The sequence below is a fragment of the Lates calcarifer genome, linkage group LG8, assembly GCF_001640805.2.
Source record: "Lates calcarifer isolate ASB-BC8 linkage group LG8, TLL_Latcal_v3, whole genome shotgun sequence".
Classification (NCBI taxonomy): domain Eukaryota; kingdom Metazoa; phylum Chordata; class Actinopteri; family Centropomidae; genus Lates; species Lates calcarifer.
The window spans coordinates 21796218-21818769 of NC_066840.1; the positions used below are offsets into that span (position 1 = coordinate 21796218).

The window sequence follows — 22552 nt, forward strand, 5'->3', positions numbered from 1 at the left end:
GAGAAATCTTTAGAGCGTGTAACTGGTTGCTAGACCACCTAAGGTCTTGCTCTGAGGATTCACTCAACATCCAATAAACCCTAGTCGCTTATATACACAGTGATCCAAAACACAAACTGAGGATGAAAATTTACATTCAGGCAGACAGCCACGCATTTTCAAGCCATATTTATTCCTCTGAGTCATTCAAGGTTTCTAATTCACCACCGTAACAGGACCCCTCTGTCTGCAGTATCTATAGTGTTTTGTTGTTTTCACTATAATGTTGTGCAAAAATGACAGGACACAAGAGAAGCAAGCATGAAAAGAACGTGAGAAAAGGAAGGAAAACAGACACTTATTCTCATGCAAATAGTATCTAATGGATTTAGCTGAATACCAAGTACGAGTCAGTGATGGCAGGGCAGGGGGCAGGAGTATGCATGTTATCTAACCTCCATTACATTCTTTTATCCTAAACCAGCAGTTATTCTTTATTCAGTTATTTCTACTCCTTTAAGATACAAACCCCTGAAAGGTCTTAATTAGAAAAGTAGTGACATTTTGTATTCTCCCATTGACGATGGATTTCTGTACTTATTTAAGCATTATTTTTGAAAAACTAATCTACAGCATTACAGTATTAAATTCCATTTGGTGTACCTATATAGCAAATATGCCATCTCATCTATAAAGAAATTCACTTCTGATATGGCAGAAATACACAAGCGACAGCAATGCTGCATCATGCGGGCCAGCCGAGACAAATGCCAGTCAGCTGAGGGACGATTGTGTCACTTTCCAGAGTGTGGTGACAGCACGCATTGTTGTTGTGGGGCGACCAGCTGGGGAGCTGTGTGTGTGTGTCTGTGTGTGTGTGTACATGCTTCTGAATGGGATGGGGATTGAGGGGCTCAGGAATGTTGGGGTGAGTGGGCATAGATTCATGCGTATGAGACTGTGTGTGTGAGACAATGAAAGCCATCCCACTCAGTTCTAAAAGCCTCCATTCATGGTGGACCTGAGTCATCTGGTTCTCTGCAGGGCCAAAGAAAAAAAAAATCACATTGAGTCTAACATTCAGATTTTTAACTGAAACTGATTTTTTTCTTAAACTGAAATTTCACTTAAAAACACAAATGTCAAACTAATGGTGGCACTAGAGGAAAAGTCAGGGCATCACCACAGTCATTAAGTTTCATCCTCTCAAAATCATAGCTATTTTGACCAAATTTCATGACATTCCAACAAATAGATGTGATATTTCAGTCTGGGCTAGAGTAGTGGACTGACCTATTGTCCAACAGAAAGACTGTCCAAAACACTGCCAACCCCAGAGCCATGGTGCAAGCAAAATGGCTAAAAATAATCTACCTGTGCTCTTCAAATGATCATGTACAATAGAGGAAGCCAGGAGCCAGCAAGAAAAAGGAGTATAAACTAATCACATACTGTTGCTATACAACTGTCAGTCAGCCTGCCATCCTTTGCAGGTTGCACTTGGTCCCTCGATAGTCGGAAAGAGTCCAGCTCCCCAGTGCCCCAGCTCAGAAAACTAGGAAACCAGCTCAGCCCACATGACCCAATTAGAAATATCCCCTGGACAGTGGAGAAACATCAGTCTCTGTCACATCCGTCAAACAGTCCCATATGCCCACTAAGAACAGCTCCAAATAGTGCAAGGCGCAGAGAGAGTGTGTAACACCTAATGTAATATGTTTTTAAGGTTGCTCATACTCTTTTCCAACAGAATGAAGTTTCACACCTATACTAGAAAGCTGTCCACTGCAAACTCAACCTGCAACTGCTGCTAAATAAGCTCCAGCGGGATAACAACAGCACACTATTACCTAAAAGATATTTGCTGGAGGGACCGGAGAACACTGTTACACATTTGCAAAAGTTTTCCCAGCTGGTCTAAGAACCTGAACTTGTGGCCTTCCAGTCAAAAGCCCATGAAACAATCAATAAATCTGAGTTAAATGGGAGGCATGCAAAGTGACCCACATTGCCTGTAAATAAGGGCAATCAATAGAGCGATGGCAGATTACATGACAGAGGAGATACGCCCTGTAATTATGGACAAAGATTAGAGAGCAGGCTTGTGATTGGATGGTTTGAGTCCCTAAATAGGAAGCAAAAACCTGTTACAGGACAGAATGCTTCTACACAGTTTGATCTGTCTGTTTCAATGCCATCGTTGGTTTCGTTGCTGCTGCTTCAAGAAAAGGAAAGCAGGTCCTTCAAGTAAAACTTAAAAAGCTTTCATTTTATGGTTCATTCAAAAGTACATTAATAACTGAAACAACTCTCTGGGCTTTTTGGACATGCTGTGGCTTTGATGAGGAAGTAGCACACCAAAACTACAAGAAGACTGCATAATAAATTCTACTTCAAGAGTCCCTTGTAGTGGTTTTATTTTTCTCTGTAAAAAAATTATTGATGGCGACATCTTAATTGAAGCAGCTGTGGTTAGAGCAGAGACCAACAGAGGGAAAGTTTTTCTGGCTCATTAGCTTTTATTTTCCCCTCAAATGTGTCATCATTATACTGGAACAAGATTTAGGTTTTGTACATCTTTTATCAGGGTGCTGAGGGTCAGACCTCATGCTTACCTACACCCACAGCATATGGTGCCCACTACCAAAACAACTCAAGATTTATGCATTTATGCATAAATCACAGGGAAAAAAGACAGAATGATACAGATACTGTTACAATGCAAGTCATTCTGGCTAAAGACATTCTCTTGATGCTATAAGAATAATTTTAAATGCTGAACCACACAGTCCTTACAGTAATATGCTGTCATCATCTGTCAGTTATATTTCTTTTCAGAGTGAACATTAGGTGTACTGGCTAGTGAGGCAAGTAACAACAATTGTTAACAGCTTTCCTGCAGAGAGTGGCTGTGCAGCCCTGGCACACAGCCGATTGTACCTCCTTCACTCACGTCTCTATTGTCCGCATTTGTGTGTGTGTGTATGCGTTACACTGCAGTTGAATGCCAGCTGCCTTGCTCTCTTCCTCCTTGAAAAGCTCTTTTTCTCTTCCAGCACATGAACACACAGGCCTGACAGCTGAACAAGACGAATATGTTCACCTTGTCACAGACAGACTTGCAACATTGGTCGATAATAGACACACACAAAGCCAGACATGTCAAAGGACATTTCCTAATATTTGGGAAGGCATTCTCTTTTGGTCTTTCAGCTAACCACAAATTTTGACATTCAACATCATGTTAAAAGTTTACACTTCTTATGAAATGGAAAAGTAAGAAAGACCAAAGAGGTCTTTCATTAAGAGCCAAAAAACCTATTAGTACAGTTTCAACCCACCACCTATAAATCTTTGAAAAAACAAGTCACATTTACTTTGAAAGGGTACAGTAAAATAATAATTTAGTAAGAAGACTGCTGTTTATTATAAGATGTCATCAGCCTAACTGGATAATGTTGCTTTAACCCAGTCTATCAGCCTTCTTTATTTGAATATATTTGGTTGTGAAATGAAGTACCTGCAGGTTTTGCTAGATAAGTTCAGCCCATTAGCTTTTCTTTTCCTCCCTGCTTCAGATGAGCACATTTTGTGTGTGTGCTCCCTGTCAACTGCGTCATCTACTTTGGCAGGTACAGCCTTCAAATATCCACTTTGCCATTATCGTAGGTGAACAGCAGCCAACAAACCCAGCACTCTATTTGGAAGCTCCTTGAGATGAAGGGCATTATACAAATCAGCCACAGGCAGGACACACATAAACACCAGAATGACCATAATGATCAGTGTTGTGTTGTCTTCAAGATCAGTTGCAGCAGATGGGATAACAAGGCAACCCTGGTCAACACTGGCAAATCTTATACTGCTTATATAAACACAATGGATTTCCAGAAACTACAGAATGTGAAATAACAGAGACTGCATGAAAATGAATGTACAGACATGCACACATACTGGGGAGGAGGGGAGCTAATCTCCCATCTACTTTGATAATCCACCACATGATCACCTCTCACCCCAAACGTGTACGCATGTTCATAAAGACCCATCTGGATCCAGACTGGCAGGCATTTGCTGACAACTGCATCATTTGTATTACCATATAGGTTTCTGTTTGTATCTCATGGCATTTTCTTTACAAGCAGCCCAAACCTGCTGAAATTTACAGAAAAACATACATGAAAGTGTGAAACAGTGGCCACAAGATGGCTCCCATAGCACGTCCATTATCTAATGTAAGTATAGTTGTATTGGAGGGTGAAATAATAGATTACATGAGTGTGAATGAGAAGGTCATCAGTTTGCTTCTTTGAAACATCTAATCCCTCTTGCATTTTCACTAATGCCACTGTGTCAACACAACAGCTCTTTTCCCTGCTTCACCAAGAGACGACAGAAGGCTTCTGCTGAGATTAAGAAGATCGTAGCCACTGTGATTAGCATCTTACTTTCAGGGATTTCTCATTTGTGTGAGTGACTGAAGCTGTATTTATTCACTGGCAAAGAAGGCGGTTCAATGATATTATAACAGCTACAGCATTTTGTAGTGCCATCACTCAGCTGAGCAGAACGTATATGGTTATGTTGCGGCTGTTTAATCAATAGCCCTTTGGATGCTTCAATGTAGGCATTATAAATGACAGTCAAAGTACTAAACCTATGGCTAATAAAGCTTACTCAACAAGGACTCTGAGACAGTTATGCTTCATGCAACAAACAGGGATGGTTAAGTTACTTCAAAATCGCTGCAATTATTCGCTGCATCTTTTGCTGTTGAAAAATGCTAAAAGAATAAAGAAGGCTCAGACAAAAGATCTGTACAAAGAGCACCTTTTCATCAAACACTGTTAAGTCAAACTGACAATGACTGACTGTTAATTATGAATCTGGAACAGACTACACATATACAAGTTTTTCGGATACGTCTTCTCTACAGTATGACTGACTGACTGTTACTCTATGAATTCACTTGTATTTGAAAGCTGCAACCCTTGGCGTACAATATAATTTTTCATTTAGATTATAAAACAGGCATGAATCAGATCCATTATATGCTTTACTCATTGGGGTAGATTGTATAAAAATGACTCTACTTAACTACAGTGATAAACACACTGACGGCAGACATCAGAAATGCAGCTTTGAAAGCAGAGAAACCACGCAAAAGACACAAGCAGCTGAAATTAATCGTGTCCATGTTTCAACTCTCATCCTGGAATAATACACTTAACTCTGGACTCTAAGCTCATCATTTAAGCTGCACAGTCAGGATTGGGGGGTGGGGGTGGGCTGGTAGAACATGGATTTCCAGTTCATCAGAGCATTAAGGTGAGTGATGAAGGGGACATCCTCAATCTAGCCTAAACCCTTCTCTGACAGACACTTCCTTCTAAAATTACATTCTTCCATGGCTTGTAGCCATAGCAGCGCATCTGACAAGAAAGGTTGGCACTTAACACATCAGTCCACACTGTAGGAAAGAATGACAATGCCCCCAAACTGGGAATGACATCATGGAAGGACTCAGGAACAAGCGCATACGGAGCGACTACAGATCTTTCTGGCACTGGCTTTCCAAAACAGCCGGGGGCCAAAAACAGAGGTGTGTGTTATTGCATTTTAGAAGATGTTGCTGTCATGATATCCAACAAAGAAAATAGTCCATGCTAGTGCAGATTCAGAACATTTACATTCAATATAATCCAGGTATGAAGCGAACCCTTTTATTTAGAGTGTCACTCACAGATGAATAGATGGTGATGAATGTGCATTAGCTTCCAGTGGGACTGACCATGTGACCTTTTGGTTACAGCCTGTCACTTGAAAACAGAATGTACTTCAAAAAGAACTTCAAATAATCTGATCATAACTGCAAAGACAGCAACACAGGCAATTCATATCAAGATGAATGCTAATTAGAACTTCAGTTCAAGCACCTAACACAGTTTCAAGGATGTGGATTAGTTAGTGCCTACATTTAAGATGCTGTGATCAGTCACATCAGCATTATTTTCTATTCCAAGGGGAAGTTTTAAAAACTGACAAACTGTGTCAGTAAAGATAACACATCTTTCTCCAGCAACTCTCCATGTGGGCTCACTTTCACTTTAACAAAATGAGATAAACACGATGAGAGTAATTTATTTGTTAGACTGTGAAAACTTGGTTTGCTCACCCCTCAGAGTGTTTTTTCCAGATATCGCTCAAACAAAATTCACAAAACCTAAACCTTGTGATTGTTTGCTGACTCAATACAGTATACTACCACAATTCAAATACTGTGTTCTGCAAAGTAACCCAAATGCATCTCCATACCTAACTAAGAAGACAGAAGTTTAGAGAGTCGGTATGCTGTTCATACGGAGTGTGAGGCTCATCATCAGCGTTTAAAAAAACAAATTCTCCTCTTTTTACCATTTTCTTGGCTTGGTTCAGTGTTTCCTGGCTGTCTAACTCAAAGTTTCCGTGGCAAACACCAGGAGCTATCATCAAGTCTAGTCCCATCTGACTCTTTCACCTGATATACTGTATCTCATTCCAGTCAGATTACGTTGGCTCTCATTGTCAGTATTTCACTTAGGCTGCCATTTATCACCATGCAAACATGTTTGTTTGACAGTGTAGTCTATAGCCTATTGGATGTCTTCCACTGCCTCTTTGCATGAGATTTACTATGTGATTTATCATGGAAGAAATGTTTTTCTGATTCAGTTGTGTCTTCAAAGAATGACAAATACCAACACAAGGTTGGATACTGGTTGCAGCTGTATTTTGCAGTAGTAAGTATATTTTTTGTGTTGACTTCTACATACATATTACAGCGCTGCAAAAAGAAATTGGCCCACAATAAAATAATGTATGATATGTACATCAAACAGACAATCTAATGACACAACTCAATCTTGTGATATGACTGCTTTGCGCAGTGTTATGGCTGGAATGATATCAGCCATTGACATGTAGATGATATCACTTTTGCTTTCAGGCATGTCACAAGGGAACCTTGTATCACTCACAAGCCCCTAAACATGCTGTGACTTGGATAGGGCGGGAGGTGGTGGTGGGATAGAGAAAGAAAGAGAGATACTCTGACAATACAAAACAAATCGAGACACTGAACAAGTTGAGACGAGCTCTGGAGTAAACCGATGTCTTGCCAAGAAATATTATTTATATTCTACATTTTAGACACATAACGTGGCTTTAGCATGCTTAAACAGAGGTTGGACATCATGGATACCACGGAACAACATCACACTGTTAACCGTGAACATATGGCAACATATATGCAATAAAGGTTCATCCATCATAATGATAATCATAAACTGCAGGATTAAAGTGTGATGGTTACGACCTGAGACAAGAAATCTGAATAAACCACACACTACAAGTTCATTTACGAAGACAGCTCAAGAAGGCCTCCCCATTCTCACCAAGATACAGCTGTCAAAGCAAAGTCTTAAGCAGATTTTAAATCATATAGTGTGTTTAAAGCTGTACAAGACTCTCTGGCAACACTGCTCAACTGCCAGGCTACATAGACTTAATTCATTATTTTACACTGCTTTTCCTGAGTATGATTGACTTCTCAAGGAAAACCAGCAACCAGCATGAAATACTTCATTGACTTAATCTCTAGTATTTGGCTTTATGTAAACTGACAAAATATCTTATTACATCCCATGTGCCAAACTGGGATTACTTTTCTTGGCAAGTTTTGGGTCATGTAACGTAAAGTTTTTCCATTTGTTCTGGATACATTCTCTTTGTTTATGTATCAGTTGAACGTTTTTCTCCCAGAAATGTCTTTGAGACGAGTGATGAAATTACTCAACTCTGACAGAGTTATTCTCTCACAATTACGCTTTGATATGAATTTGCCAGCAGCAAACTAGTCTTCAACCACAATTGAGAAGAAAACCAATTCATCAAACCACTGAGGTGTGTTCAGAGAAAAGCCTCAGTCAGATAATATCATTGAGTTTCCAGTCCATGCAGACACCCTGTGGCTATACGACACAAATCAATCAAGCTCACCAACTGAGGGTTTTCCACCCTCATCAAAGGGCCAGTCAGACTCCTCTGAAGTTCAGAGAAGCCTAAACACTGTCATTAGGCGCAGTGTTACTGACAAGATGGTGAGAGGAAGCGGCCGTCAAGGAAGTAATGAGTGCAGGTGTGAATGCTTCATATCAAGGTGTTGGGTTTTACAGACAGGGCTGCGGGATGCTATTTGCCTGAGCTTGGTTCCCATGGTGACACATTCTTGAGGACTATTTTGAAATTCAAAGTGGACAATAAGGGTTTGCTGATTTGGAAGAACAGAATTAACAAATTTGTGGTGGTGTGCTTGGTTGGTTTTGACATGCACCTTCTCAAAAATGCAGCTATGTGTTGGTGCTATGGTGATACTACATAGAAGCCTCTACAGCTGTGATTGGTCAGCTAAGGCTGCTCATGTTTTATCCTACATGTTTCAAGTACTCACACTCACTGCTGACACTGAAAAAAGTGTAACAATCTTTCCCTTCTCATTAACACCAGATGCATCAATGTTTTCTCCTCTACCAATGCATTTTTAGTGCAAACTATTTCATGATATTACTTTTCATTTACAGTGCAAAAACTCTTGTCTTTCCCTCATGTCAAAACATGTGTGAAGAATTACTTCTCGTATATAAAAAACTGCATGTCAATGTAATAACTCAGCACGTGTCTGTTTCAGTACAGTGGTGGTACATTAATGAACAGGATAAAATCCAACACTGGACTATAAATCAGTTCCTTCCCCAGATGCAACTATGGCAGGACCACCAAGACATGTTGACAGAGACGCATTAATGTGGTTTTCAATGGCAGTTTCAAGGGTTTCTGTGTGGTTAGAAAGAGCTCAGCAAAGTTCAAATTATTCTCACCTGCCAAAACAAACCAAAATTAAAGAGCAGCTGCCTCAAGTTAATAACAAAAATCCCCCACAAACTGATTTGATATGAACAGGTCTTAAAACAACACTAGGAGGTAATCAAACATGTCTCTGGGAGACAAGTCTATGTAATCCAATTGTTGTATTGTATTTGTTACTTGGACTCAGGTATCGGTCTTCTTAATTAAGTCCTTTAACATAGCACATGTGGGTTATTGTCTCCTCCATAACACATCAGACATGAGATTAGGAGTAAGTATTATTAACAGGTAAAGGTACAAATCTAAAATGAGCTACGCATGAGCAAAAAAGACAGGCAAAGGCGGGGGATGGTTTATTTTCCAACCAAAGTAAATGGCTGATGAGGAGCACAGTACCGAGCACTCAGGTCTCCACTGTTTCTGTGCATGTTCTGATTTGTCACTGACAATAGCCGGCAAACAGAGGACCTGTTGTTATAACTCCTAGCCTCAAGTCCTGACACCTTATATGACACAGCAGTTGAATATAAGCAGTCAGAGATCAGCCACTGGGTTGCTGACTGAGGCTTTGTGTTAATCTGTTCATTAAGAAACCAGTGACCTGTCTCTGGTTCCCTGAGGTGATTGAAAGACCATCACCAGGTGTGTATGGGTAATGAAATCAGTCCCTATAGGGAAAAGGGTGATAGAGGAACAACAACACAGCAGTGGTATCTGTTCCTTCCCAGCTTTTCAGCTCTCAGGCCTGAGCTGCCTCTGAGATTCTAGGTCAGTAGTGGCTTTTTAAAGATATGATATGGGCCTCAGAGGAGTTTGGTGCTGCTAAATAGGCCTGTAATGGCCTCTGACACTCTTAAAGAGGATTTGACTTTTTTAAAAATATGACTTTGATATGTAATATACTTGAATTAGCTTAAACACAGCTTATTAATAACTACATATGATGCTGGCCAACATTGACACTAGCATTATTACAAGTCTTAGTGCAGGTGCTGAACAGGAAAATGTGCCAGATGTACCTGATTTCAAGAATTTAATTTGAATCTGATTTCTTTTGTTAAGTGACACACCTGGGTTCAAATAACTGTCTACTAACACCATCAACAGCAGTAAAATGGACCAATGCAATGCTACTCTTTAAAGTTTATGTTAGATGGTGGTTACCAATATTATGCAATCTTGTACTGATGCTTCTCAGAAATATGTTACTAACAGCTGAAGAGTGGAACAGTAACACAAACACAAAGCTGTAAAGTAATGCAGCAATACTGGTACAATTAAAGTGGGGGGCAGGCGGTGTGGTAGGGGCACAGTCCTCTCCTGTACAGAGGCCCCATCATCCCTACAACCGCCCCTGCTACGCTGATTCACTCACTTCATAAAAAGCTTCGTGCCACAGTGGGCTTGAAATCACATTTTTAAGCCTTTATCTAAACCTACAGAGCAGTGCCTACATCCTACCAACATGCAAGAGATAATCAGCCAGTCATCATCAGTGTTTTGAGGGCTGATGAGAGGCCAGCTCACTGCAGGATGACAAAGTCAAATGCAACAGCGGCAGGCAACGTGTCGTGATTGAAATTCTCCCAGAACAAAAACTCATTTGTGTGATTATTGTTCACCAGGCTCGCAATGAGGCAAAAATCCATTCCACATGATGCATTCATTGTTTTCAGCCAAACATGCACCAGGCCCCACAGCAGCCACGGCTACTGTACAATGGCCCTCACCAAAAACAACTGAAAGCCTACTGCAACATTCAGGAGGATCTCTTCCAAATATGTGCACTATGCTGTTTGGAATGTTAAGGCATTAACGCAGTTAGGTTATGTCATTACAAGTAACACAAAACGTAACTTTATTTGTTTAGATAAGTTACTCAGTATCGACTTTTTAAGACACAAATTATTACAGGAATGTTACATTGCATAAGATTAAAATACGAATAAATTCAACATATTCGTGATAAATACACTACCAAGCAACACTATAAGCCCCGAAAGGAACTTCACAGGAAAATGATTGGGATTTTCGTCCGAATCTGAGTCAAATCATCTGTTTGAGTCACCTTTCAACAGGTGACGAAGCAATAAAAAGCAAACTGCCGTTTAAAATGAGAAGGCGCTGCAGATACAGGTTGCAAAACAGTAACTAAGGCCACACAATGACAACAAAACACCTGCGCGAACGGGAAGCAAAGTGCCTGAGGGTTGGTTTTGTATTTAGTACTCCGTGACTCACCTCTATCCATTTCTGCGCCTCTTGAAACGCGGACTCTGCGGCCGACTCGGTCACAGGGTGATGCTGATGAGACTGTCCTATGTCTGCAACCGGACTTGCCATTGGCGAAGAAGCTCAGCTCTTCAAGTGTTAAAGCCTGTTAAAAATGTGTAAAAGCAGCTCAGTGCCGCGTTATTCCACCGAAATTAGTCGTGAACCGTCAGGCGTCAGTCAGCCCCGTCTACTCCGTCGGTTGTAGGTGTTGATGTTGCAGCAGCAGCAGCACCGGCGAGGCAACGGACCAGTTGCTGCTCTCCGGTATCGCTCCTGTTGGAGTCTGTGGGCAGACAACCAGCGTCAAGTCAGCAAGAGTCTCTCGTTACATGGCTTCCGGTGAAGGCGCTCAAAATAAGTTTTAGTGGATGACCATATTGTATCATGGGGGACATTCAAATATAACACATTACATTGCATGCTGTAACAGACACCAATATTATCACACCCTTTAATGGAGTTTATCAAGGAAACTGTAATGTTTATCTTATTTGTTCAACATATGCATTTCTCACACACTCAAATTACCCCCAAAACTCCTTCAACAATACTATAAACACTTCACTTTTACAGAACACACAATTTAAACGAGAACAAAAAAATATCAGAAATCAGAAAATAAAAGTCCTGTCTCCCTCTCCAGGCAGTTTGATAGACAGGAAACTAGTCTCCTCATCTGTCAGGATGTTCCTTAACGTGCTAATTAAGCTAAAAAGGGGAACTTTAAGTGTGCTTATTCAACCTTCCAAGTACAAACGCCATAAATCCGTGCTATTCCTGTGGCTAAATAATCGTCATTTTTACATCTAGCTAACACTTCTAAGTTAGCCTTCATTAGCAATGAACTAATGTTAAACGAAAGTCAAGTAAGCTAGCATCTGATTCTCAAGGACAAACAGTAGCAAGACGCTACAGGTTGTCTCTCAACACTGAACCTACCGCCGGGTTGAAGTCATTTCCAGATTCTTCCTTTCCAGCCGAAATGAAACATATCCCATTTGTGGCATAATTAATGGGTATTTGAGGTTTTCAAGTTGCTGTTCTGTATCTCAAACTCACAGATGTATTAAGCTCAAAGTTAACGCACAGTGTAACCGGAAGTAAATATATGTCTTCGTTTTGGCGGTAAAATCGCGCCCCTATCTCTGTTTCTGATTGGCTTACCCTGATGTCCTTACCTTAGCCGTGACCAATCATCACTTTCCATGCGTAAACCTGAATAACCCAACCACTAAGGGTAACTAGTACTAGCCAATCAGAGGCAAGGTAGGGGCGGGTCTTCACCCACTTCAGGTTTGGTAGGAAAATTTTAACCACAAACCAGAAAGAAATGTAACCGGAAATTACACAAATATTTATTAATATGTGAATTCGAGAAGGAAAGCCAAATATATCATTCTGTCTTATGAAAACAAGAGCCAAGAAATTCAAGACTCTTCATCTGTTACAGGTGCATTTCATATTGATAAATAAGGATATTTCGTGTCTTAATGTATCTTAAATGTATGCTCTTCACATGTTCCTTTTCATACTTCTTTTCATACTCAATACACACCCAGCTCAATACACACCCAGCTAAACATAATGCAGTAAGAGAAGTGTATCTCTTATTTAGCTTACCCTGATTGATATAAGTGAGGTGGACAAAAGATAGAAACATCTGTCCATATAAAAGAATGACGTTTGATGCAGAACCTGCAACGTTTGTTCCTGTAGCAATTTGTGTAGGCTCTTATTTTGATAGCAAACCCGCCTCGGTTCCGGTAGAAATCTGGCAGTTTTTGGCTAACTTGACGTAGCCGGACTGACAGGACTTGCACACCGCAGTATGGTTCGCTCCAATGGCCAAAAATACACAAAGCAGCGCCGCTCCACTACCAGCCAATGAGGGCAGCAACACACTGGGGATCTCATACCCACTTTCACTATATGGGGCAACTGACAGAGCAGAGTGTTCACTGATTTAGAGCAAAGGAACACAAAACTGAGGTTCACCTGTGACTGCCAGCTATTGAGGCAATGAACAATTAACTAAATCATGGCCTGCTATTTAGAAAACATGAATATTAGTCAATCAGCATATTCTCATACTTCAGATCAGTTTGATTCTGCCAAAAATGATGGATTCTGTGATTTTATAAATCACTATTTTGCAAATAAAAAGTTGGGTTCAGCCTGCACCAGACTTACACAAGAAGATTAATAATGAAACTCTTAACACAGAGGCTACTCTGAACAAGGTTGGAAAACTTTATTAAACTTTGCCCCCCTGTCTTACCCTACTTATATATTTATTTATTTATTTATTTATTTTTAAATAAAAGCTCTAATCCACATTTTGCATCAGATAATTCCTCTAATGGCCATGGGCTATTTGTTAGATATACACTATAGGAGGCCTTAACATCTTGATGATGCCAGTCAAGACTTCCAGGTCTTGCAGACACCCAGTATTGTCCACGGGGTTGTAGACATTCTTACATCTTTGCTGACCTCTTGTGGAAGAATGCAGCAGTATTGAAAAGCAGAGGGAGGAGCTTTCCCAAACAGGTCTGCTGTGTGTATCCAGCTGAATCCAGTCCCCACTCCTCTCCTCTGTCTCTCAGGTGTCTACTTCCTGGATATGAAAAACAGTTTAGTGTGGCTTTCTCTCCTGTTGAATTTCTCCCAGAAGATCTATGTCAAAGAGAAAATCATGGTTTGCTTTACAGTAGGCTGGCTGTTATCACATGTTGCTTACATAGGCTACTTGACTTACCGGGGTGACAGTCCCACCTGTGTTTGACAGGATGCACTCTGAACCTGGACAGGCAACAGGGCAGCTCGGTAAGAACCATTACCACTGTGTTATTACTTCTGTCTCAGGAAATCAGTTAAATTTTCATATTAAAATTAACATTTTCTTTATTTATTTAAAATGTGTTAATAAACTGTCTGTATTCTTCAAATAGTGAAACACCATAAACTATATATATACTGTACGTTATCTATTTTAGTTAACTGACAAATCTTGGAAAAATCTTGGTGAGATGTGTTTGTTAAAGTTAATTCATAAAGGGCTACACATCCATTTAGGGCATTGTACAGTTATTGAAATGTAAAGAGTGAGTGGCCAGTCTCTGAAAGGATGGCTGACTCTGCAGGTTTTCATTCCAACGTCACAGCAGATGAATTAAGGAAAAGCCTTTGTTGTAGTGTTTGACTGTCAGAAACAACTGCAGACTCTCTGCCCTCCACAGTGCATGGTTTGACAATCCTGCTTTCAAAATGTGACACTGACACACTTTTACTGGCTCCAAGTAAAATGGCACAAATCATACTTTGTTTAATGTTCCCCTAATGCTATCTGAATTGGAAGTATAACTTGTGCATGCCAAAACACAGATTGTTTAACCATTAAATTTGTTCACCAAAAAGAATTACAATATACTTATACCATAGTGGATGTTTATTGCAGCATTAATCTGCTGAAAATAAAAACTTGGTTTTGCCTTTTTCTTGCCAAGAATCAGAAGCTGGATCCAACAACAACCACAATCAATGAGATGAACCTCTCAGAATGGTACTTAAAAATCAAACAACAACAATATGTCGTTTTTCTGAAATCTCATTTTGGAGAGAGGTTTTCTAACTCAAATGCCAGATTTCCACAAACTGATCTCAGCTTCTCCCTCTTTATCCACAGGTTTTGAGGTTTCTTACTGTATTTCCAGCAGCAGTTCAAATGTGGCTGATTGCTGTTTCCATCCCACTGCTTCCTGCCATCATCATGGTATCCAGCCGTTATCGTGTCAAAGTCTTCAAGCTGTACCATCAAGCTGTGGCCTGGGTGCTGAGGATGATGCGAGGGAGAGTGTGTGTTAAGAGCACCCATGCCTTTGTGTTCTCTGAGTGCACCCATGGCAAAGTTGACAGTGTCCTGGAGACCTTTGACCTCTATGCTGAGACACACCCCTCTTTATGCATTGGTCCAGAGATTGGTAAGTAAGCAGTGGAATCACTTTATTTACCAAATGCACAAAGTCACATGAAACTGTCTTTGTGATATCAGTGCAAACTAGTACATGAATTAAAACATATCTTAATATTATACTTGACTAACAACTGAAAGTCCTTTAATCTAAAGGCTACAATCTAGGGTATAGATCCACTGGAAGAGAGAGAGAGAGGAGCACAATTTGTTGTGTTTTGAGATACCAGTGGTTGACAGGTGCACACATCCAGGAGCCAAGTTTAACATAAATTTATTTGCAAATCAAATATCATTCAGGCATGAATTTCCACATCCCATGACCATCTCTGAGGAATTAAAGGGGTGGGATAGATGAAAATAATGCTGCTGTTATTATGGATTTGCTGTTGATGAAGCTTCCTGAGAGTGGCGCTCTTTTCCCTTCCTTTGTGCCATTGTGGCTGAACTCAGGCAGCTCCATTTTTTTCCTCCGTTTTGCTGTCAGATAAATCTGAAATATACAGCATATTTTCTCAGGCAGCGTTTGGAACAGCAGTAGTAATTGTTTTAATCCGGTGGCTATATGTTGAACCAGTTGTTTATTAAGGTTGAATAAAATTGATAATTTACAGATGCATTATGAAAAAGTCAAACCATATCCATCAGTCTTAACTTCCATTCATGATATCAACAACATTAATAATACTGACAATTCTGTAAGTAATTCTAATTACTATGTTCTGCCCACAGGCAGTTTAGTAGAAAATCATTAAGAAACTGCTGCTTCCATGTTTACAGTATATCAGCCTGTATTCTACATTTTGTATCCATTTTCTCAGCTTAATAACATTTGTACCTTTAAATTAAATAATCAATCTTGTCAGTTGTGAATGTTGACTTTCCATATTAGTAGCTGGTAACAAATACGACATGAGTTTGGCAAGTTCTACTGCATTAATTTCTTATGCTATTGCAACATAAGGTAACATAATTAGTGAGTGAGTGGTGTCTTTATCAAGACAGATACTGGTTAAGATTAAACACTGCATATGGCTCTAAATTCCAGATCCATCCCACTGGCATCCATTTATGTTCAAAACATCCTCTGGTCTGAGCCAACAAAGAAATGAACACCACGCTTGTTTTTCTCAACTCAGGTGAGGCGTTGGATGAAGTGGTGAGGCGTGTCCGTCCCTCTAGGGTGTTGGAGCTGGGGATGCACTGTGGCTACAGCTCAGTCCGCCTGCTGCGTCTGCTGCCCCCTGCTGGCAGACTGATCACAGTGGAGCTGGACCCACTCACAGCAGATTTGGGAGAAGAAATCATCCTGGTGGCTGGCTTCAAACACTCTCAGGTACAGTCAGGAATGATCACCACAGTCTGATAAAACATAGCGTAGCAAATGGATTTTAACTTCCTTTCCTCCACTCTTCTCATCCTCTTCAGTTCCAGGTGTTGACATCTAGCTCAGCTGAGGCCATCCCAACCCTGCGATCATTACTTGAGCCTGATCAAAGGACCAGTGAAGGCTTCAACCTGGTGCTAATGGACCATGATCCCCAGCAGTACCTTCCAGACCTGCTGACTCTGGAGAAGGAAGCGCTCCTCTGCTCCTCCGGCTGCTCCGTCATTCTGATCAACAAAGAAGAAGAGCTGAGGATCTCAGAGAAATCCTGGATCACATCAAAGCGAGAGCAGACTTCTGCTGCATCAAGACAGAGCTTCAGTTCATGGTGGAAATCCTCTACCAAAGGGAAGATACTAAGGTAGAATGTGATGACAAAATCTAAAGATGTGGGTGTGTGATTTCAGTTTGTGTCGACTAATGGTATTAAAGACTCAACTATTACTTATATATATACTTGAATGAATGACAAGCAACAACTATTAAACACAAGTAGAAAAGCCTTTTTTGTGCTATGGTGAAAATCCTTGATGTATTTACACAATGACTTCTTCTCACAACAAAAACAACAAAGAAAAAATGACTAGATGTAGAGCACAGAATAACCACTTGATGGCGCACTCTGCTTTTTAAAATATTGGAACTCAGGCACTGAACTGGTTTTGACCAAGCAAATCCTTTAAAGGAAAATGCCACCGGTTTTAAGAATTGCATGTTTTTTCTGCACCCCAGGGCTGCTCAGTAAACACAAGTAAACATCTTCTCTATTGCTACAAACAGGAAAGTCAGTCTTTGAATTTGCGATGTAAATACTCTTATATTTCCTGATTTATTTATAATGAAGTAGATGATTCACAGCCGTCTTGTTCTGACACACACTCACTCTTGTGCATGTTGTGTTGTTTACTCTCAGACCTCAGCATCTGTGTTTACAATTAAATAAATAAAGCATTATTGGGGAAATTGCTCCCAGCCGATCTTTCCCCCCCTTTTCACTAACATCAGCAATCTAAGTGGCTATAATGTCTGAGATTCAGTGTTCCATCAAGCATCTTAAATGAGGAGAATCAGTGTTGTCTTCTGGGTAGAACTCAGGTGGAGTTTTTTCTGAATCAGCCTCTAATGGCACTGCTGAGGGTTTCAAAGCAGCTGGAAAGTCATTACATGGTTTAGAGACAATTTAGTGGTGAATTTAAATAAATAATATTTGTGCAATAACACGATTTAATTAAATGCAATATTTCCAGGAGCCTCAGGGTGGGTCCACACTCCAGGTCGCAGCGTGCTGAGTGTTGTAGTGAGTAAAATGATACAAACTAAAAGAGCTCACTGCAGTTAAAGAGAGATAGATAGAAAGAGAGAGTCAGGGGAAGGGGTGTATGTTTATGAATTAGACATGGAGGTTAGGTAATACACAGAGAGGGATGAGGATGCTGTAAATACATCCAGTTTAACTGTTCACTGTGAATGTCTCCACAGAGCAAAACAGGTAATGGTGCTGGCAGAATTTGACGAGCTACATGAATACTTTATAATCTCATGCTTGGATCACTATTTGCACAGCAGGGGAAATGGCGATTGGCCTTTGTTGAATTAGACTTGTTTCCAGGAAACTCTGATATGTTTAAGGTTTGTTTGCCACTGGGGTTGTTCATTATGTATTAGCTGAACACTGACTGCTGTCTGACATAACACCCAACCCTCTGTGCTACAAGGTTACATGGATTTCAGTTCAATATGAAGTAATAATGGGAAGTAGACTACAGGCATCAGGTTACTGTTCTCTCTGGTAAAAGTACTTCTACTATGGAAAAATTGAAGAACTATAATCAACCAACTGATTAGTAGACAAAGTTAGACACAAAATCAGTGCCAAAATATAACTACTTTAATTCCAAATTAAGACATTCCACATCAAGACAATTTGGAAAAAGGTGACGCCCACTCAGAGCAGTGATTGCCTGCATGAAGTCAAAGTACTGAATATTAGTATCGCTAATTAGCAATCTGGAGCATTTCACTTTGGGAAAAGCAACATTCAGGGTGGGTGTAATCATCTGTGAGGATTTTTTCATCCATTAGAAGGAGTTTGCAATTTGTCTTTTTCGCTGAATGAAAGAAGTAGTCTTTAAATTCTGTTTTCTGGCAGAGTTTGTTGTCTTTGTAAATATTTACTGCAAGTTGTGTTTGAATTATGGACTGATACTTCCATTTAATACAGAAAAACAACATGGTGTAATAGTTATTTGACTCAGCTCTCCTTACTATGCTATGAGCCAGATTTGCATAAGTGAAAAGAAAAGCAGGAATATTTTTTTGGTCATAAGATTTAAACTTATGCCCAGCTCACAGATACACAAGCAGTCACATTTGGTGGGCCTAGTATAATGAATCTACACATGTATCTTGTATTTTTGTGAACCAACATGCTGTTTTTTATGTTAATATTTACTAATTTGTTGAATTTACCTTCAGTCAGCTGTAATGTACTACAAGATAATGGCTTTTTGATACTAGACATTTTAGAGACACAGTGGCCAGTATGTGTATGTAATTACAAAATAGACCAACGTAATGATTGCTCATTAGCTTCCACGCCATTTCAGCTCAGATCTCCCTGCTTCCCACAACGCGAGTGTTAGAGCCAAGACGTGGTCAATTTCTCAGCTGTCAGAGGTGATTTAACATTTCCTTGCCCTCCTTTCAGAGCACCACTAGTGTACACAATGATGTACAACCAATGTAAACACCATGCTCTATGCCCAATCCCTCACCCTCCCTCCATGTTTCCCTAAAAAGAAATCCCTATTTTAATGGGTTCAATTTCTGGTTCCTCCTTCGTCAGGCTATGAACTGCTCTCTGTGCTATGGAGGCTGGATAGCGGATGTAAACACAGCTTTCAATTTAAATCAAACCCTAAAAGAGCCACACTCCGCTGCCCTCGGCTCTCTGCACAAAGGCCCTTCATACTCAAACACCCCACATCTCACTGCTGGGAACTTCTGGCTAGCTATTCACCAGGATAAATTCACAACTGAGACAGAACTTCCTCAGTAGCTGTGAGTGTCAAGTTATGCAGAGAATGTTATATTTATCTTTTGTATTGTGTCAACTGCCATGCCAGCTATGATCCTATACTACACTTAAAGTAGAGGATTGACAGTGTGGACAGTTTTGTAGGATTTTTGCCATAACATTTTTCTCCATTAACATTATTTCATCAAAACATGCAGATTTAGATCAAAACTGTGATATTCTGTTCTCTGTACATCAAATTACACAACAGAGCAAAAGAACTGTACGTTTATGCTGCTGAATCAATACCTCCTCACTTCCATCTCTTCAGGGTTGATTGAAGTGGAAAAAAGTCCTCTACACTTAATGAGACTAGAGTGTTTTCTCACCTGACAACATGGTTTGTCAGTGAAAAGTTTCTGACAACAGACATTGTCACAGTGGAGGAGGTCATAATAATGTACCTCTTAAGAAAAAGGCAAAAGTGGAGGCAGCATTGTAGACGACAGTGGTCTGTGAGGCCATTAGATACATCAAGACATGTGGACGGAGAATTCTTTAACTAATATTAACAGAGAGTTTCTTTGTCGTGTCCTACGGTCGTGCCTCGCTTGAACTATTGGCTACACTGCCACGATTTTCTGTGGTACTGCTCCATTTCATCTGTATCCATAAGCTGTCAGAAAACATGCACAAACACGGATGAAATGAACACAAAGTATGGAGAAAGGGCTTTGTCCACCAACAAGAACAACACATGCTTTCTGCTCTTACACCGATATATATATCAGCAGGATGACTCTGATGACATCCAAAACTGTCACAAATTACAGCTGGAAAAACAAGTCCATTTCATGATGCGATAACTTGTTGGTTGGTGTTAAGGAAGGAGTATGATGTGGCTTAAAATGTCATTCCTTTGACATCACAGTTACAATACCAGCCACTTGGTCAAGGTAATGGAACAAGACATAGTTAAAAGTCCAGTGTTTTGCTGACCCACTCCTCTACACTGACCTCCTACATCTGCAGATTTTGTGTTTCTGTAACAAACAGCACACTATTTCCTCATTTGCTCCTGATGGACAAGAGGCATAACTCCTCCAGCTGCTACAGGGCTTTGGTACTTAAACGTAAACAAGTGCTGTTTTGGACACCGGCTGAAACAACTGATGCTGTCATTTTTCGTAGGAGGACAGTCTCTCTTGTAAAAATGAGCCATCTAGGCATTTGAGCAAACAATGAATGCTGTCTATTTTCTAATCAGGACAGTACCCAGCTGTATAAAGTCGTTTAAATTTCAAACTTCAATGGGTCAGATTGTGGGGCTATTTTAATTGAAATGAGCATGACAATTTTTCTTACATTTAACCTCCAAGTAGCTTTCATTCTGTGATTAGTGGGGATAAAGGTTATCTGTAGGACTGTTTACTGTGTCACATTTTACTAAATTTAGATTCTACTGGACTTCATCAAACTATTATTTTTTTCAACTTACTATACAGGATTGGCAGACACCTGCAGCACAGCAGCAATCCTCTGTAAGGTAGTGCTGTTTTATGTGCCGTTTTACATTGGGAAGTCTAGCAACATAAACACTTGTTTACAGCAAAGTCATTTTAAATTCACACCATGTCTCTTCTCAGGCAGTGAAAGAACAAAGCCTTCCTCCTGTGCGTCTGGTTCATCAACTGGAGTGGGCAGAGCGAAGGAGAGAGGAGACTCCTGATGGCCTCTCCAGAGACCAAGGGACTTCTATATTTGGTACACTGCGATAGCCTGCTCCCCCCACCCCCACCCCTCTGTTCACTTCAGGGTTGTGTAATGATGTTGTATCCTCACATTTGATTGCTGTCACTTGAAACTGTTATTTCTCCAACATGTCATCTTCTCAGGAGTGAGGGCTGACTTATTTTAGACTGTCTGATGTGTGCTTTTAAGATATTATAGTCATTTTAAAAAGACTTTAATAGGCTTAGGGTTTGTAGTGTGTATGGTTCTGTACAATGTATCTGTGTGTCTAGTACATATCTATATATCTATCTTTCTATGTATGGCTGCAGAGGGGAGCATCAATGACTCTTTAAGTAAAACTTATTTTAGTTGATATAAGATATACTGCATGATTAAATTTAGATAATTAGCTTCTCCCTTATGTCTTTTCCCTCCCACCTCGTTTCCTTGACACTTTTTCTCACGATTTCAAATTAGCGATGGTGAAATATATCCATTGGCTCAACAGATTATTTGCAAAACAACATGTTTAATTAAATATTAAAGTGATTGAAACACCTGTGAGATAAACACAGACTTGAAAAAAGACGGCTCAGCTGAGCCATGATCAAATTAAGTTGGTGACCTGGTCCTTTACTACAAATCACAGAAAAGCTACTGAAAAATTAAAACGCTAAAGTTAGGTCTTTAAATCTGTGGAGGGATCTGACGATGTGCAGTGACTCTACCACCTGCCTCTGACCCAGACTTCAACCTGCAACACACACAACACATACACACACACAGGCATTCACACACATACCCTCCCTGTGGAGAGAGGGAAGATTGGGAGAAATAGAGACTCCCAGCATGTGGTGTCTTAAGAGGGTTGAAGCCTCTCAGAATGTACTTTCCCTCCTCCTGGTTGAAGAGACCTCCTACACTTGAGATTTTTATTTTTGGGGAGAATCAAGACATGCTGTCCATGTCTCATAGTTCAGACATTAAGAGCATTAGTTTGGTGCTGAGGAAAAACTGGACAAGCACTACTACCGTCCTCGATAGGGCAGTATTACAGATATGTTATGGTGCTGTTTGGAGCTTATTTAACTCTTTCATCATTATAGTATTCACTCTGACACTAAATAAATGAAATTTTATTTACATATTTGCTAAACACAATAAAAGCTGGCTACTTGCTAATTGAATGTGTGTTTGAGCAACACAAAGTGAATTTTTGATGAACTTGATAACATTGAAGAGGTTTCACTTACTCAATCCAAGGCAAGGTAAAATCATAAACTTAAAT

At 40.1% G+C, this 22552-nt stretch overlaps 2 protein-coding genes across 11 annotated transcripts in view; one reads left to right on the forward strand and one right to left on the reverse strand.

Moving 5' to 3' along the window:
- Nucleotides 1-22552, reverse strand: part of LOC108901506 (LIM and calponin homology domains-containing protein 1) — a 151057-nt gene that overhangs the window by 72873 nt on the left and 55632 nt on the right. For 7 of the 10 annotated variants that reach the window (XM_051072554.1, XM_051072553.1, XM_051072548.1 and 4 more), the window contains exon 1: nt 11125-11454. The exons of 2 other annotated variants lie outside the window; for them this stretch is intronic. In XM_051072554.1, the coding sequence (XP_050928511.1) occupies nt 11125-11226 (102 nt within the window). In that variant the 5' untranslated portion in view covers nt 11227-11454. Of the gene's footprint in view, nt 1-11124; nt 11456-22552 lie in introns of those variants that run through there. One more of the 10 variants, XM_051072550.1, reaches the window with a different exon arrangement.
- Nucleotides 13732-21236, forward strand: LOC108901500 (catechol O-methyltransferase-like). Its single transcript, XM_051072559.1, is given in 8 exon segments — nt 13732-13983; nt 14664-14719; nt 14843-15137; nt 16267-16463; nt 16556-16748; nt 16751-16875; nt 21036-21076; nt 21177-21236. Coding segments are annotated over 7 exon segments (861 nt in total). The 5' UTR covers nt 13732-13983; nt 14664-14716; the 3' UTR covers nt 21184-21236.